The 13,823-nt window shown below is 33.2% G+C and overlaps 1 protein-coding gene across 5 annotated transcripts in view; it reads right to left on the bottom strand.

Moving 5' to 3' along the window:
* Nucleotides 1-13,823, bottom strand: part of LOC143063260 (uncharacterized) — a 30,994-nt gene that overhangs the window by 7,149 nt on the left and 10,022 nt on the right. The window contains exons 3-9 of one of the 5 annotated variants that reach the window (XM_076235295.1): nt 12,506-12,647; nt 9,570-9,817; nt 7,069-7,236; nt 4,032-4,118; nt 2,949-3,088; nt 2,374-2,434; nt 1,169-1,246 (exon numbers count right to left, since the gene is read on the bottom strand). In XM_076235295.1, coding sequence (XP_076091410.1) covers nt 1,169-1,246; nt 2,374-2,434; nt 2,949-3,088; nt 4,032-4,118; nt 7,069-7,236; nt 9,570-9,817; nt 12,506-12,647 — 924 coding nt within the window. The remainder of the gene's footprint in view (nt 1-1,168; nt 1,247-2,373; nt 2,435-2,948; nt 3,089-4,031; nt 4,119-7,068; nt 7,237-9,569; nt 9,818-12,505; nt 12,648-13,823) is intronic. The other 4 variants (XM_076235296.1, XM_076235297.1, XM_076235298.1 and 1 more) reach the window with 4 other exon arrangements.

Below are 13,823 nucleotides of genomic sequence, written 5' to 3'. Positions count from 1 at the left end.
CCATATGCCAGGCAAACATGAACAGCTAACAATGCTTCCATACAACAAATATAGTTGACCTATTGCTTATAGTTTAAGAAAATAGACCAAAACACAAAAACTTTACACTGAGCAAAGAACCGTGAAAACCAGGTCAATGTCAAATAAAACCTGCACAACTGACATATAGATCATAAAATATTTCCATACACCAAATATAGTTGACCTATGACATATAGTATTAGATAAAAAGACCAAAACTCAAAAACTTAACTTTGACCACTGAACCATGAAAATGAGGTCAAGGTCAGATGACATCTGCCCGCTAGACATGTACACCTTACAATCATTCCATACAACAAATATAGTAAACCTATTGCATAAAGTATGAGAAAAACAGACCCAAAACACAAAACTTAACTATAACCACTGAACCATGAAAATGAGGTCAAGGTCAGATGACATCTGCCCGCTAGACATGTACACCTTACAATCATTCCATACAACTAATATAGTAAACCTAATGCATAAAGTATGAGAAAAACAGACCAAAACACAAAAACTTAACTATAACCACTGAACCATGAAAATGAGGTCAAGGTCAGATGACACCTGCCAGTTGGACATGTACACCCATACACCGAATATACTAGACCTATTGCTTATAGTATCTGAGATATGGACTTTACCACCAAAACTTAACCTTGTTCACTGATCCATGAAATAAGGTTGAGGTCAAGTGAAAACTGTCCGATGGGCATGAGGACCTCGCAAGGTATGCACATACTAAATATAGTTATCCTATTACTTACAGTAAGAGAGAATTTAACATTGCAAAAAATCTGAACTTTTTTCTCAAGTGGTCACTGAACCATGAAAATGAGGTCAAGGACAATGGACATGTGACTGACGGAAACTTCGTAACATGAGGCATCTATATACAAAATATGAAGCATCCAGGTCTTCCACCTTCTAAAATATATAGCTTTTAAGAAGTGAGCTAACGCCGCCGCCAGATCACTATCCCTATGTCGAGCTTTCTGCAACAAAAAATTATGTAAAAAAATAAGCTCAAGCTTCTATTCAAAATTTTCTCTTATTTGAGATAATCATTGTAAGAAAGATCACACCTGTCAAAACCACATGCTAACAAGAATATAAACAGAGAGGAACACAGAAAAGTTAGTACCTGAGTCTGTGAAGCATGGAAAGTATTCCGCCCTAGAGGAGGCTGATGAGGTGTTTGAAATCTTCCTCTGCCATAAAACTTGATAGAAAGAGAGATAGCAAGTGAGTTATAGAAGTTCATAGAGTCTAGAGACAATATTGATGAAGAAATGTAAAGATAAAGTATTATGATGATGATGTATTTATGCTCTTAAAGTGAGCTTTCTACAGATTTTTCATATCAAAAACACATTTAAAGTTAAAATTATGATGCTATACTACAAACAATTTTTACTTGCCATTATCAAATTTCAAATGATCAAAGATGTTAAGAAAATAACAATTACATTTTTTATCTTCTGATTATAGTGAAGTACTGTAAACCAAATTGCTTTCACAGATATTTTTTTCAGCTTGAGCCTTTTCCAGCAAATTTTGAAGCAGTTTTATAAAGATTTTATTTCTTTACCAGTGTATACAAATAAAAGAAGACTTTTCCATTTGTAAAGGTAAAAAAATAAAAAGTCTGTGATTTTTCAAGATGGTTTACAGTATACAATTCAGTTAGAGTTGACAGCATTCTCAAAAGTATTGTTAAGAACTTTAAAGAAGATAAATAAGATTTTCAAGTAGAAGAGTAACTTTCAATTTAATTTGAAAGACAGTTTTTGAAATTATTCTGTGATGCATCAAAGTGATAGTATATTTAGCAGTGAGTATGAAACATAGTCAATTCAATGATGAAATTACTGTACAATCATAACACTAAACCAAAGAGCTTTCAGGAAAGAAGTCACCATTTTAATGGTATTCATTTGAAAAAGGGTTTCAAATAGTTTCCAAATTAACAAGTATTTGTTCCTCTAAGATACAGTATCAATGAACACAAAAGATGTTGATGTTTTCTTCAAGAAGATGACAAACATTTCATTAGAAATCAGATAAAATATAAGATAAAGTAAATCAAAAGTTATTGATTGATGAAGGAACAGATTGAAAGACAACAGGTAGGATTTGTCTTTTAAAAGACAAAAGAAAAACCATTTTACACTTAAACATTTTGTCTGTCTATCAATCTTTATTTTCATGTTTTTTTATGAATTTGATTTTCAATTATTATTTTCAAGCTAATTGAATTAAGCTATGGTGTGCAATGTTAATTGTAACCTTGTATTTTGAATGTGTCGAAGAGAATTGAACAGTTGACATTTCTTTAGCTATGCATACCCTTCTGTCAGAAGATCCTCTTCTAGACGAAATGTCATCTCTCCTTTTTCTGTCTTCACTTCTAATAAATAAAACAAATAAATTGTGATGAATGAAAAATTTTAGCAATAAAGATATAACCAGATGGTACAGCAAACAGGATTTTCCACTGAAAACAACATATTTAAATTTGAAAAACAATTTTTCAAAGCATTTTCAAGTTATTACACGGAAACTGTTTGGCATCCAACCGCCAGGTTGTCTGGCTGCCCACTGTACATCACCTAATTACTGTTCTTATCTGTTGGAAATCTGATTAAAAATAGACCATTTTTGACACAGATTTATAGTTGAAAGATGCATTTTCTGAGGTATGATTAATGTCGTTGTATCTAAATAAAATAAGTAGAACGTAAGAATATTTTCATTCCTGATGACACATTACATAAGGTATGGATGCATAATATCTTAGAAGGGTATTTCTCTAACTTAGGTTGCAGTTAATATATTTGTTTTAGTAAAATACATAGATATTTCTTTCCTGGAATTCCCAGTTTTATTTCTATAGAACATAACAAACATATTCTGACTATTACCTTGGTTTCTTTTCAACTGAACGTAGATGTTCCTGTGCTTTCAACCTCGATGCTTCTTGTTCAGACGCCTGATTATGGGCACTTCCAAGATTTTCCATTCTACTCAAATGCTTTTTACCTTTCATATGTCGACCAAATCCCTGTAATATGATAAAAGCAAGATTGTCACATTTTCTTGTGTAAATTGTTTTGTTATAAATTAGGCCGTTTTCTTTCCACGTTTGAATTGTTTCATATTTTTCAAGTCACAGTATTTCAAAGCCCACTACGTTATGGGGATTTCTCATTGCTGAAGGCAGACAGGTGGCCTATAATTGTTCACTACCACATCATTTAAAATTTCCTGTTAAAATTGCGATATATTTCAGTGCTTCTCAAGATAGCTTTGACCTATATCTCTACCAATTGCTTCTAAAGTTTAACCTCTACAAACTGATCAACTGATGAATAAGTTTAGCAAATTGCTTCAGTTGAGGTTGTTCATGTGAAACGTTTGGTCAAGATTTTAAAATTTTTAACTTACTAATAAATGCTTGATAAATTATTTGACATGCCCTTTGCTTAGTCACAAAGTACTAACTCAGACCCTAGGACAAATGTCTTACTTATTAAAATAAGGTATGCTGATCACCGAAGAAGGTTATCCAAACTGAACTGATAATGGGGAAACTCATCATGAGCCACCCAGACTTATGTGAGCTAATGGTTTATCCACTTAGACTTAATGGGAACTAACCCATAGCCATCCAGATTAATAAGAAACAATCCACAACCACTAGACTTACTTTGAACCCACAGCCACCAAGATTTAATTAGAACTAACCAACAGCTACCACGACAAAAAGGGACAAAATCCACAACCACACAGATTTAAAGGGAAATAACCCATAGCCAACCATACTTTAAGGAAACTGACCCACAGCCACCCAGATTTAATGGTCACTAACTCACAGCAAACCAAACCATTGATTGCTTTAAAAAAATATATAAAACTGCATCTATTCTTCTCAGGCAAAGTCTATTTCATATAAAATATTTCAAGAACCTTCATCCAAAATGATACAATTGACAAATGAAACCTACTTCAAAATCCTGGCATTCTACCATACAGGCATGACAGAAGAAACTCTTCTTGTCTGAGGAACCTTCATCTTTGGCTTCTTTCTTTATCTATCATATAAAAACAAATAATTCAAAATGTACATCATGGATGTATTTAAATTCTAAATAGAAATCGTCATTTTTCAAAAGAACTAGATGGATCACATATATCTTACCATATCATTAATGTCCCGATACACATTTTAAAATGCACCCACCATGCCATATAGCACCGTCCCTTGGTGCCTCCTGCAGTTCCGCCAGATATATTTAGCCTACTCACAGTATTATTTTTTGTTACTTTCTAGAGTTGTGCCTGAGACGAAGGTTTTATATATATATACTCTAGGGATGTCAAAAGATCTGAAATTTAATACTCGGATACTCGGTCAAGATACTCAAGTACTCGCGAGTACTCGGATGAATCTTAAATGTCTATTGAAAAGTTTAGATTTAAGGTGGGATGCAGTGTTTTCGTTATTACCTTTCATTAACATAAGTCAAACGTACTACAAACATAGCTTGCTCCTCGGTTTTTTGTTTGTGTCAATTTAACAATGAATTACATACCGCCGTTTCTACAAATAACCTATCATAATACCAATCATTCTTTGTGTACATGTTCATGAACCAAATTTTAATAAAATAAAAAATATTTGAATATAAAGTCCGACACTGTAGACAATATATGTACATGTACCGTCTGTTTCTGAGGAGTTGGTAATTTTTATGATACGACTTCTCCATTTATAATTTGTCAACAAGAATATTGGACTTCAAATTACTTGTGCTTTTTTGTGCTGCTCAGATTTACATGTTCTGTGTTGTTTGGTTTTATTTGGCAACATTTTTTGTCTGATTTTCTTTTTTTTTACCCACGACGTTGTCAGTTTATTTTCGACTTTGAATGTCGCTCTCATAATTTCGCCTATGACTTTTAATTGTAAATTTAACAATTATAGTTCAATTTCAAATACTGTGCAATCAAATTAATTTAAATGTAAATTGCATACCAATCACGTTTACATAGAATTCTTGATTAACAAACCAAGATAAGTTTTACAGCTTGTGATGGGTTAATTAATAATCCATGAAAGTGTTAATCTGTGTACAAACACCGTTAAAAATGTCTCCAATCAGTTGCGTATGGTTTATCGCAGGTCACTCTGATTTTGTTCTTGTTTAGAAATATATATGGTCAACAATTTCAGACGAAAGACTGTTTGACTTTCCATTTTTTTTTGTGTTACAAGTAGTGCACATGAAAACATTCCCACGGAAGAAAAGACCTTTGTTAGTACTACTATAACAAATAAAAGCCTCCTGATAAACATATTTATGCTCTTAATTGGTTTTATTTAGTATTACAATGTGATAATTCAACGGAACTAAAGTGAGTGGTAATGTGAAGAGAACATATCTCAAGATTATAATAGGCAAACGAGTATCCGAGTACTAAAACTGTACTCGAGTACTCGGTCTTCCGATCGAGTAGCCGAGTACTGGAGTACTCGTTTCCATCCTTAATATAGCTCCTATATATGTACTAATTTATGAAAACTGTTGTTTCTTATTTGTGTTTGTAACTATGTATATACTGTATTGTTTATTATATTTGTAAAAGAATAATATTATAATGATATTATATTATGCTCCTTGTGAGCCCATTTTATGGAAATAAAGCCTCTTCTTCTCCTTCTATACTGCCTGTTTTGAAGCGCTTAATATAAGGTGCTACATTTTTTTGTATTTCCAAAGTTCATTACTGTAAAACATAACACATCATATAAAACATGAATCAGGCTGTAAGAACACTATAAGCTGTTGTAGCTTTCTTTGTGGTATTGGTTTAGCTCATTGTTGAGGTCCATAGCTTTCTTTGTGGTATTGGTTTAGCTCATTGTTGAGGTCCATAGCTTTCTTTGTGGTATTGGTTTTCCTCATTGTTGAGGTCCATAGCTTTCTTTGTGGTATTGGTTTAGCTCATTGTTGAGGTCCATAGCTTTCTTTGTGGTATTGGTTTAGCTCATTGTTGAGGTCCATAGCTTTCTTTGTGGTATTGGTTAAGCTCATTGTTGAGGTCCATAGCTTTCTTTGTGGTATTGGTTTAGCTCATTGATGAGGTCCATAGCTTTCTTTGTGGTATTGGTTTAGCTCATTGTTGAGGTCCATAGCTTTCTTTGTGGTATTGGTTTAGCTCATTGTTGAGGTCCATAGCTTTCTTTGTGGTATTGGTTTTCCTCATTGTTGAGGTCCATAGCTTTCTTTGTGGTATTGGTTTAGCTCATTGTTGAGGTCCATAGCTTTCTTTGTGGTATTGGTTTAGCTCAATGTTGAGGTCCATAGCTTTCTTTGTGGTATTGGTTTAGCTCATTGTTGAGGTCCATAGCTTTCTTTGTGGTATTGGTTTAGCTCATTGTTGAGATCCATAGCTTTTTTTGTGGTATTGGTTTAGCTCATTGTTGAGGTCCATAGCTTTCTTTGTGGTATTGGTTTAGCTCATTGATGAGGTCTATAGCTTTCTTTGTGGTATTGGTTTAGCTCATTGTTGAGGTCCATAGCTTTCTTTGTGGTATTGGTTTAGCTCATTGTTGAGGTCCATAGCTTTCTTTGTGGTATTGGTTTAGCTCATTGTTGAGGTCCATAGCTTTCTTTGTGGTATTGGTTTAGCTCATTGTTGAGGTCCATAGCTTTCTTTGTGGTATTGGTTTAGCTCATTGTTGAGGTCCATAGCTTTCTTTGTGGTATTGGTTTAGCTCATTTTTGAGGTCCATAGCTTTCTTTGTGGTATTGGTTTAGCTCATTGTTGAGATCCATAGCGTTTTTTGTGGTATTGGTTTAGCTCATGGTTGAAGTCCATAGTCTCTGATTGAGAGTTGTCTCATTGACAAACATACCACATCTTCTTTTTTTGTATAAACGAAACTTCAGTTTGTATTCTATAAGTATGAGAGGTTGCAAAGTTATCATGTTCAGACTAAAGGTAGACTTCCACACCATAAGAATTTATCTAACTAACATCAATTACCAAAGCAGAATCGTCTACACTCCTCCCCTTACTATCCACAGTGACAGTCATTGTTTTATCTGGTACATCTTTGTCTTTGTTTGGTGTGCTGGTTTTAGTCTCTGTTACAGCCTTGGCTGTCACGTCTACCATTTCAACATCCTTATCTTTCTTCTCAACCTAATAAGAAAAAAATAAACCAAACATTGCAATTTAAAGATTGATCATGCATATTCCTGATTCAGGTTTTGATATCATTGCTGTATCTATCAAAATTATACTTTACAATGTTGTTGGTGTACAAATAAAGCAGTTTATCGCTATTTCATGAAATTTTCCTTTGATCTTACTGACCGATAATTTCTCAGCACAGTAGAGTGATATGAAAAATTATCACTAACAAGAATGTGTCCATAGTACATGGATGTCCCTTTCACACTATCATTTTATATGTTCAGTGGACCGTGAAATTGGGGTCAATACTTCAATTTGGCATTAAAATTAGAAAGATCATATCATAGGGAACAAGTGTACAAAGTTTCAAGTTGATTGAACTTCAACTTCATCAAAAACGACCTTGACCAAAAACTTTAACCTGAAGTGGGACAAACGAACGAACGGAGGGACGGCAGAATGAACGGACGTACAGACCAGAAAACATAATGCCCTTCTACTATTGTAGGTGGGGCATAAAAACTAAGGGGCACATGGCGTTGTCAATAGCCTTCATAGGTAAAATAGAAATGAACAGATTATCATTGGTCATCTCAACTCGATTGCTTTTCACACTTTCAACGTACCGGCTCAAGCGAGAAATTTGATATGATTAACAATTATCTATAAGTATCAGTTTCATCACTATGAAACTTTCATTTAAAATAAGTGAATTAACTTAGGCCAACCTTAAAAATATGTTTGTTTGCAGTTTTCCGACTGTACCTTCAGACTGAAGGGTCGGTAGGTAGGAAAAATATTTTATTTTATCAGCCAAAATACAGTTTAAACAAGCAGTTACACTAAACCAAGTTTCTTGTGAAGAAAAAAAAAACATTTTAAAACAACAAACACTGGACATGCTGAAAACCAACATCAAATGAACAGGCATTTTCAGATAAAAAACTTTTTAACCAAAACTGAAACTTTAACATATTGTCATTATCCAATTTATGACATAAAATATGGTATAATTATTAAATACTGGAACACTTTTAAACAAGGAATGTCATTATGACTAGAACTGCTTTAAAGAAATATATTCAGACATGTATGCTTCTTGACTAGAATGTTTTCATGAGTAGAGTATTTTCATCAGAAAAATGTAGATATTAAAGATTTATAAGACAATGTATTAAAGAGTGTATTTTTAATAAAAAAAAAAATAACCATTGAATCTTCCTCAATTGAAAAAAAGGCAACTTGAAAAAAGTATTAAGACATTCGACTGTTTTCATATTTCTAACAATATTTAATTATATGTGATAAGGTTATATTTTTGCCAGGCTTTAATGAAAACCAAAGAAATCTAAAGTTTGGGGTGAAATCCATAGCACCCCATTAAAAGTAAATGGTCTGTACTGAAATGCTTTTAATGCATAAAAAAAATTGGCAGCATAGCTCCTAAGGACATGTTTTAATTGAATTCACACAGGCCACACAGTTTGGGTATATTTAATATTGTAAGAAAGAGAATAATTGCAATGAGTGGGGCAGCCCCCCTTATTCTAAAGGAGCATACTCATTGCAATCGAAGATAGATTTAATATAGAGAGAGTATATTTATTTTTCAAGCTAACCATTCATTTTCTCTACATCTTTGTGTAGTTAGGGTTGCTTCTTATTGATTTGGCATGATCTATATCCATTAACATTTCAAATGAGTCCTTCCTTCGTACAGGCGTGTTTACAGATATCCATGAAGATTTAAGTCACAGAGGAGTGGTTTCATCTTTGTCGTCTTCACAACGATTTGTAGAAAATATGCCATACTTCAAGCTGCTGTCGAATTATTTAACCACTGAAATTGGTTCCATAAAGTCAGGCTCCACAGATTCTGTACCCGATTTGTTTGAGACAGAATGGTTATTGTGTCAGTTATGAATATCCGCTGCATCATCGTCAATGATATCATCACACATCATTACATGTGCCTGAATCTGTATAAACAGTTTACTAATAAACATTTTTTGTTTGTTATTTGTCTTAAAATTGACACGAGACGACAGCGTAAAGTACTCCTCCGTGACTTCATGTATACCTGTAAACAATTTCCATGTGCTTTATCATTAAATGGTCACATGAACGCTTGACGGGAAGCTAAGAAAAACTGAACTTGAAATGCGTAATTGACCCAGACTTTAAATAATTTCCGGAAAGGACCCAAAGTTCCGGATCGCGTCAATAGAAGTATTAAAAAAAATTTCTTCAAATTTAAAGCAATAAAATTTTCAGTCGGGAGGATTTTCAAGGGTCGGTCGGTAAACTGCAAACAAACAATACTTTAATTTAAGCCTTACCCATGCAAGTTCAGTTGCTGCATTTTCTTCATCTTCTGTAGGTTCTGCTGGATCATACTGTTCTTTCTTTATCTCTTTCTTGTCACTTGATTTATCATGTGATTTATCAGCTGTCTTATCACGTGACTTGTCAGCTGACCTATCATGTGATTGTGATTTTCTGTCTACATTAGATGCCTTGCCTTTGTCACGAGACCTTCTATCTGAGCTGTGTGATTTTCTATCAGAATCCCTTGATCTTGAAGAATCTACATAAAATTTCACAAATTGATAATGGATTATCTATGTTAATCAGTTTAAATTTAAGAAAAAACTAAATAACTGTATTACCTACCTAGGTTCTGTACCTGCAAGACAGAAAATCAGAGAAAGACAGAAAATCTGACCATACATGATACAGGTTATAAGATTTGTCATGATGGTATCAAATAACAGGAAGGTTCGGTTCTCCTCTGCCTAATTTGTTTATAAAGATTGAAGATGTGGATTTTTCAAGCAATCAAATGGATACAACATGAATATAATATGGAAGCTGGAATATAAACTGACAAACTTGTGTAACAGTATGAAGATAACAATGTGTTACAGGAATATGCATTGTATTTATAGCATTCACTTAAATCTCTGGAACAGGAAATGTGCTGGCATCTGTAGATACAAGACCGAGAAAACAGTAACCTAGTTATATAAATACATCAATGTCACATAAGATAACCAAGTACAACCCGTCAACCTGTGTTGATGTTTGCAAACTTGAAATTTGCTTAGGAAACAGTTACTTTTGGTCTTCTTGTGTGTCACCTCAGCTGCTTCGCCTTGTCAAATTATTAGAATATTTTCATCATTCAGTCATCTAAACAGCATACAAAATTTTACGAGTCAGAATTTTAGATTCGTTGTGGAATTTTGTTAAGAAATGTTATTCCCACAATTTTTTCCACCCCAAAAAGCAACTTGAAATGCTTTCTTCTGATGATTTTTAATTGAAGAACAAAGTATGTTTAGGAATAAATAAGTATATTTAATAGCAACGAAGGACATCAATGCCAAAACCATCCGTGTTGAACTGACAATCAATATTGTGTGCATGAAGAAGTTATAAAATTATAAAAAATTGGTAAAGGTTTCATGGGAAACACAAACACTTTTCCTTAGGTCCTCATATCATTAAGACACTAGAGTCTTAAACCAAATTTGGTCTTCATAAAAACCCATCTGTCCGAATCATAAAAATCCAACTGTCTTACATGTAATATGAAAGACTAACAACAAATGGACTGGTTTTAGGTAAGACCAAATTCAAGTTTAGATTGCATGTAACAAAGCCATTTTTGTGTTATAAAAGGAATTAGATTATACTATCCCAGGATTTATATCTCACAAACATCCATTATTTCATTGAGACTATACTAGTTGAAGAAAGGACAAAGAAAGATTAATAGATCAAGATTACCTATGGATCCACACAATTTTTGTGCCTAAAACAATTAGCCATCATCAATTCTGCAATATCGCCTTTCTGTAGACAAGTTACAACAATTTACATTAAACTAGTGTTTTACATTTAGTGTGAGGAATTGGTCATACAGTCAAACCTGTATATAAGTCATCCTCATGACCAGAGAAAACTAAAGTTTGAATTGAACCTCTAAATGCATTGATGTTACTTCAGCTATACAAGAGGAGAGTGACCTGACACCATAGGTTTTAACTTTTATACCAGGTTTGACTGTACTTCATGTTCACAATATGTGAAATGACATGCCTGGATTTATCCTGTTACACCAATATAACAATCAAAGTACTTGTAAGCACTGAACGGTAAAGATTGCTTACACTTATCAGAGTGAAGTAAAATTAAACATAGCAAGGTATAAAGCCTTGGTTTAAGTTGATTCAACTACTAAAATCGACAAGGGGAGATAACTCCAATTTTAAAGATTACTTTAACAAGGACATCATTGATATTTCTAAAACAAATTTTAGATTCCTGCACCTTGTGTCATTTTCTGGACAAGTATAACATATTTTGTAACTTGAATATCTGAGCATATATGTTATTGATAAATTTCTGGAAATGTTCATGGATATGGAGTGTAGAATGTTATGATTGATGCACTATATTTTGTAATAGTGATAAACCTTGAAAAATTTAGAAACAACTCAGTAATCATGCAATCTCAACCCCAAAAATAACAGAAATTATAAAGGCAGTTTTTATTTCAGTCTTTCAAGATTGTGTGTGAAATAAATCTGTTAAAGAACATCCTCCTTCTACCAGATACCGAATGTTAGATTAGATTGATTTAATCAAACATAGAATGACCAATCCTATATGAGAAAATTTTACAATCAATTGGAAAAATGATAGTAACTTTGTCAGCATGCTGAAGCTTCAAATTCTGGTTGGCTGCTGGTGCAAATTATAAAATTAAATGGTATATGATGTTTCATTATCCATGTGTGATTACATGTACATGTCTTGAAGTCTATATGAGTAGTGTTTTATGTATACACGTTCAAGCAGTATTGGAAAGACTCTGCTCTGTACAATTGACCTCAATCTTGGTCGATATTTCACATTCAAAACTAGTACATGTATATGTAAAACAAACTGAATGTTATACACCAGATAGTGCCAAGTGAATATAGCAAGGCACACCAGGCAAAACAAAATATGAAAAGCAAGTTCTGGCATTTTGAATATACCACATTTTTTGGGGATAATTGTCAAAGACACAGATTTGAGGGAAAATGTAAAAGATGTTAAATTCATTGTTTTCTTAAAAGTATATTTGTATTCAGTGTATGAACAGTGGTCATAAGGTCCAGGGCTTGACCAGCATATCATTCAAAAATGTAAAAGACAAACAGAGCTGAAGACAGAAAAGATTCAGATGACCTGCACTGAATTACCTCCCTTGAGAGGAAGTTACCTGAGTCACGAGGATTTCTTCGGTCATTAGTAGATGTACGATCTGGTCTGTTATTCCTGCGATCATTACCTCTGGATCGACCTCGGCCTTCTGAGCCTCGGTCATTTCTGTTGCCCTGCCGACGGAAATCTTGTGGTGAAGGCTGAAATTTGTAAAGGGGCTAAAGATATAAGATATATAAATCAATACAATATAATATGGGTATATGTGTATACACGCCATAAATAAATGAATATGAGAAGACTTGTAATGACTGCATGGTTATAGATGATTGTTTAAAGGTATTTTCTTGAATGAAGGGAAGAAATGAACAGTTATGTCTAACAAAATGAAAGTAATATTAACATACTACAGATGTGCATTATTTATAATACTGATAAATATCATATTAAATTCTGTAATCTCAAAAAGTTTACTGCATCAAATTATTATGAGAAAATACACCCATAACTAATAATGATATATATCCAACTGTAAAAAAATGTAAACTTTTACTTGAAAAGAACCACAATCAAACACAAGATGAAACTGAGACATTGAGGGATCTGAAATGAAAACCTTTACAAGAACTCACTAAACACAGTCTTAGGTTGATCAATGATTGTATTGTATAGCTTAATTTTGAGACAGACCAATGTATGTAAAGGAATACATAAAAACAGGACATCAAAACATAAAGCTGTTCTTCAAACTATATGATGAATTTAAAAAAAAAGAAATATATTTTAAGTAAGTGACAGCATTCTGAACAAATTAATTGAACAACTAATTAACCATCACAAAACATAAAACATGCTGAAAATGTCATGAAGGATAACAATGAAAATTCTTGAGTTGAGTCTGAGTAAAATGCATGATTGAGACCAAATGCAATACCATAGAACCACAGTTAAGTAAAATAATCTATGAAGAAATTTGATGACACTTATTTTGTAAGAGGCAACAGGTAACAAAGGGACATTCAAACTCACAAATTGAGAACAAACTGACAATGTTGTGGCAAAAAAAAAAGAAAAAGACAAAATACACACACCAATTACAAAACACAAATAGAAAACTAAAGACTAAGCAACACGAACCCCACCAAAAAGCAGGGGTGACCTCAGGTGATGAGAAAGAGTAAACAGATCAAGCTCTGTATGTGGCATCCATGTTAATGACAAAAAGTTTGTGCCAAAACTTCCTACATCACATGAAGCCCCAAAGGACCACTACAGATCCCAGATAGACTGGATACTATCGTATTGACAATTACTATTTGTGAAATGAACTAGCATGTGTGCAGTAATACATTTTATGATGGTAACTGTATAGCTTG

Source organism: Mytilus galloprovincialis, chromosome 2 (genome assembly GCF_965363235.1).
Source record: "Mytilus galloprovincialis chromosome 2, xbMytGall1.hap1.1, whole genome shotgun sequence".
NCBI classification, from domain to species: Eukaryota; Metazoa; Mollusca; class Bivalvia; order Mytilida; family Mytilidae; genus Mytilus; species Mytilus galloprovincialis.
Note: the sequence above shows the minus strand (reverse complement) of the source record. Positions and strands in the feature narration are given on the sequence as shown.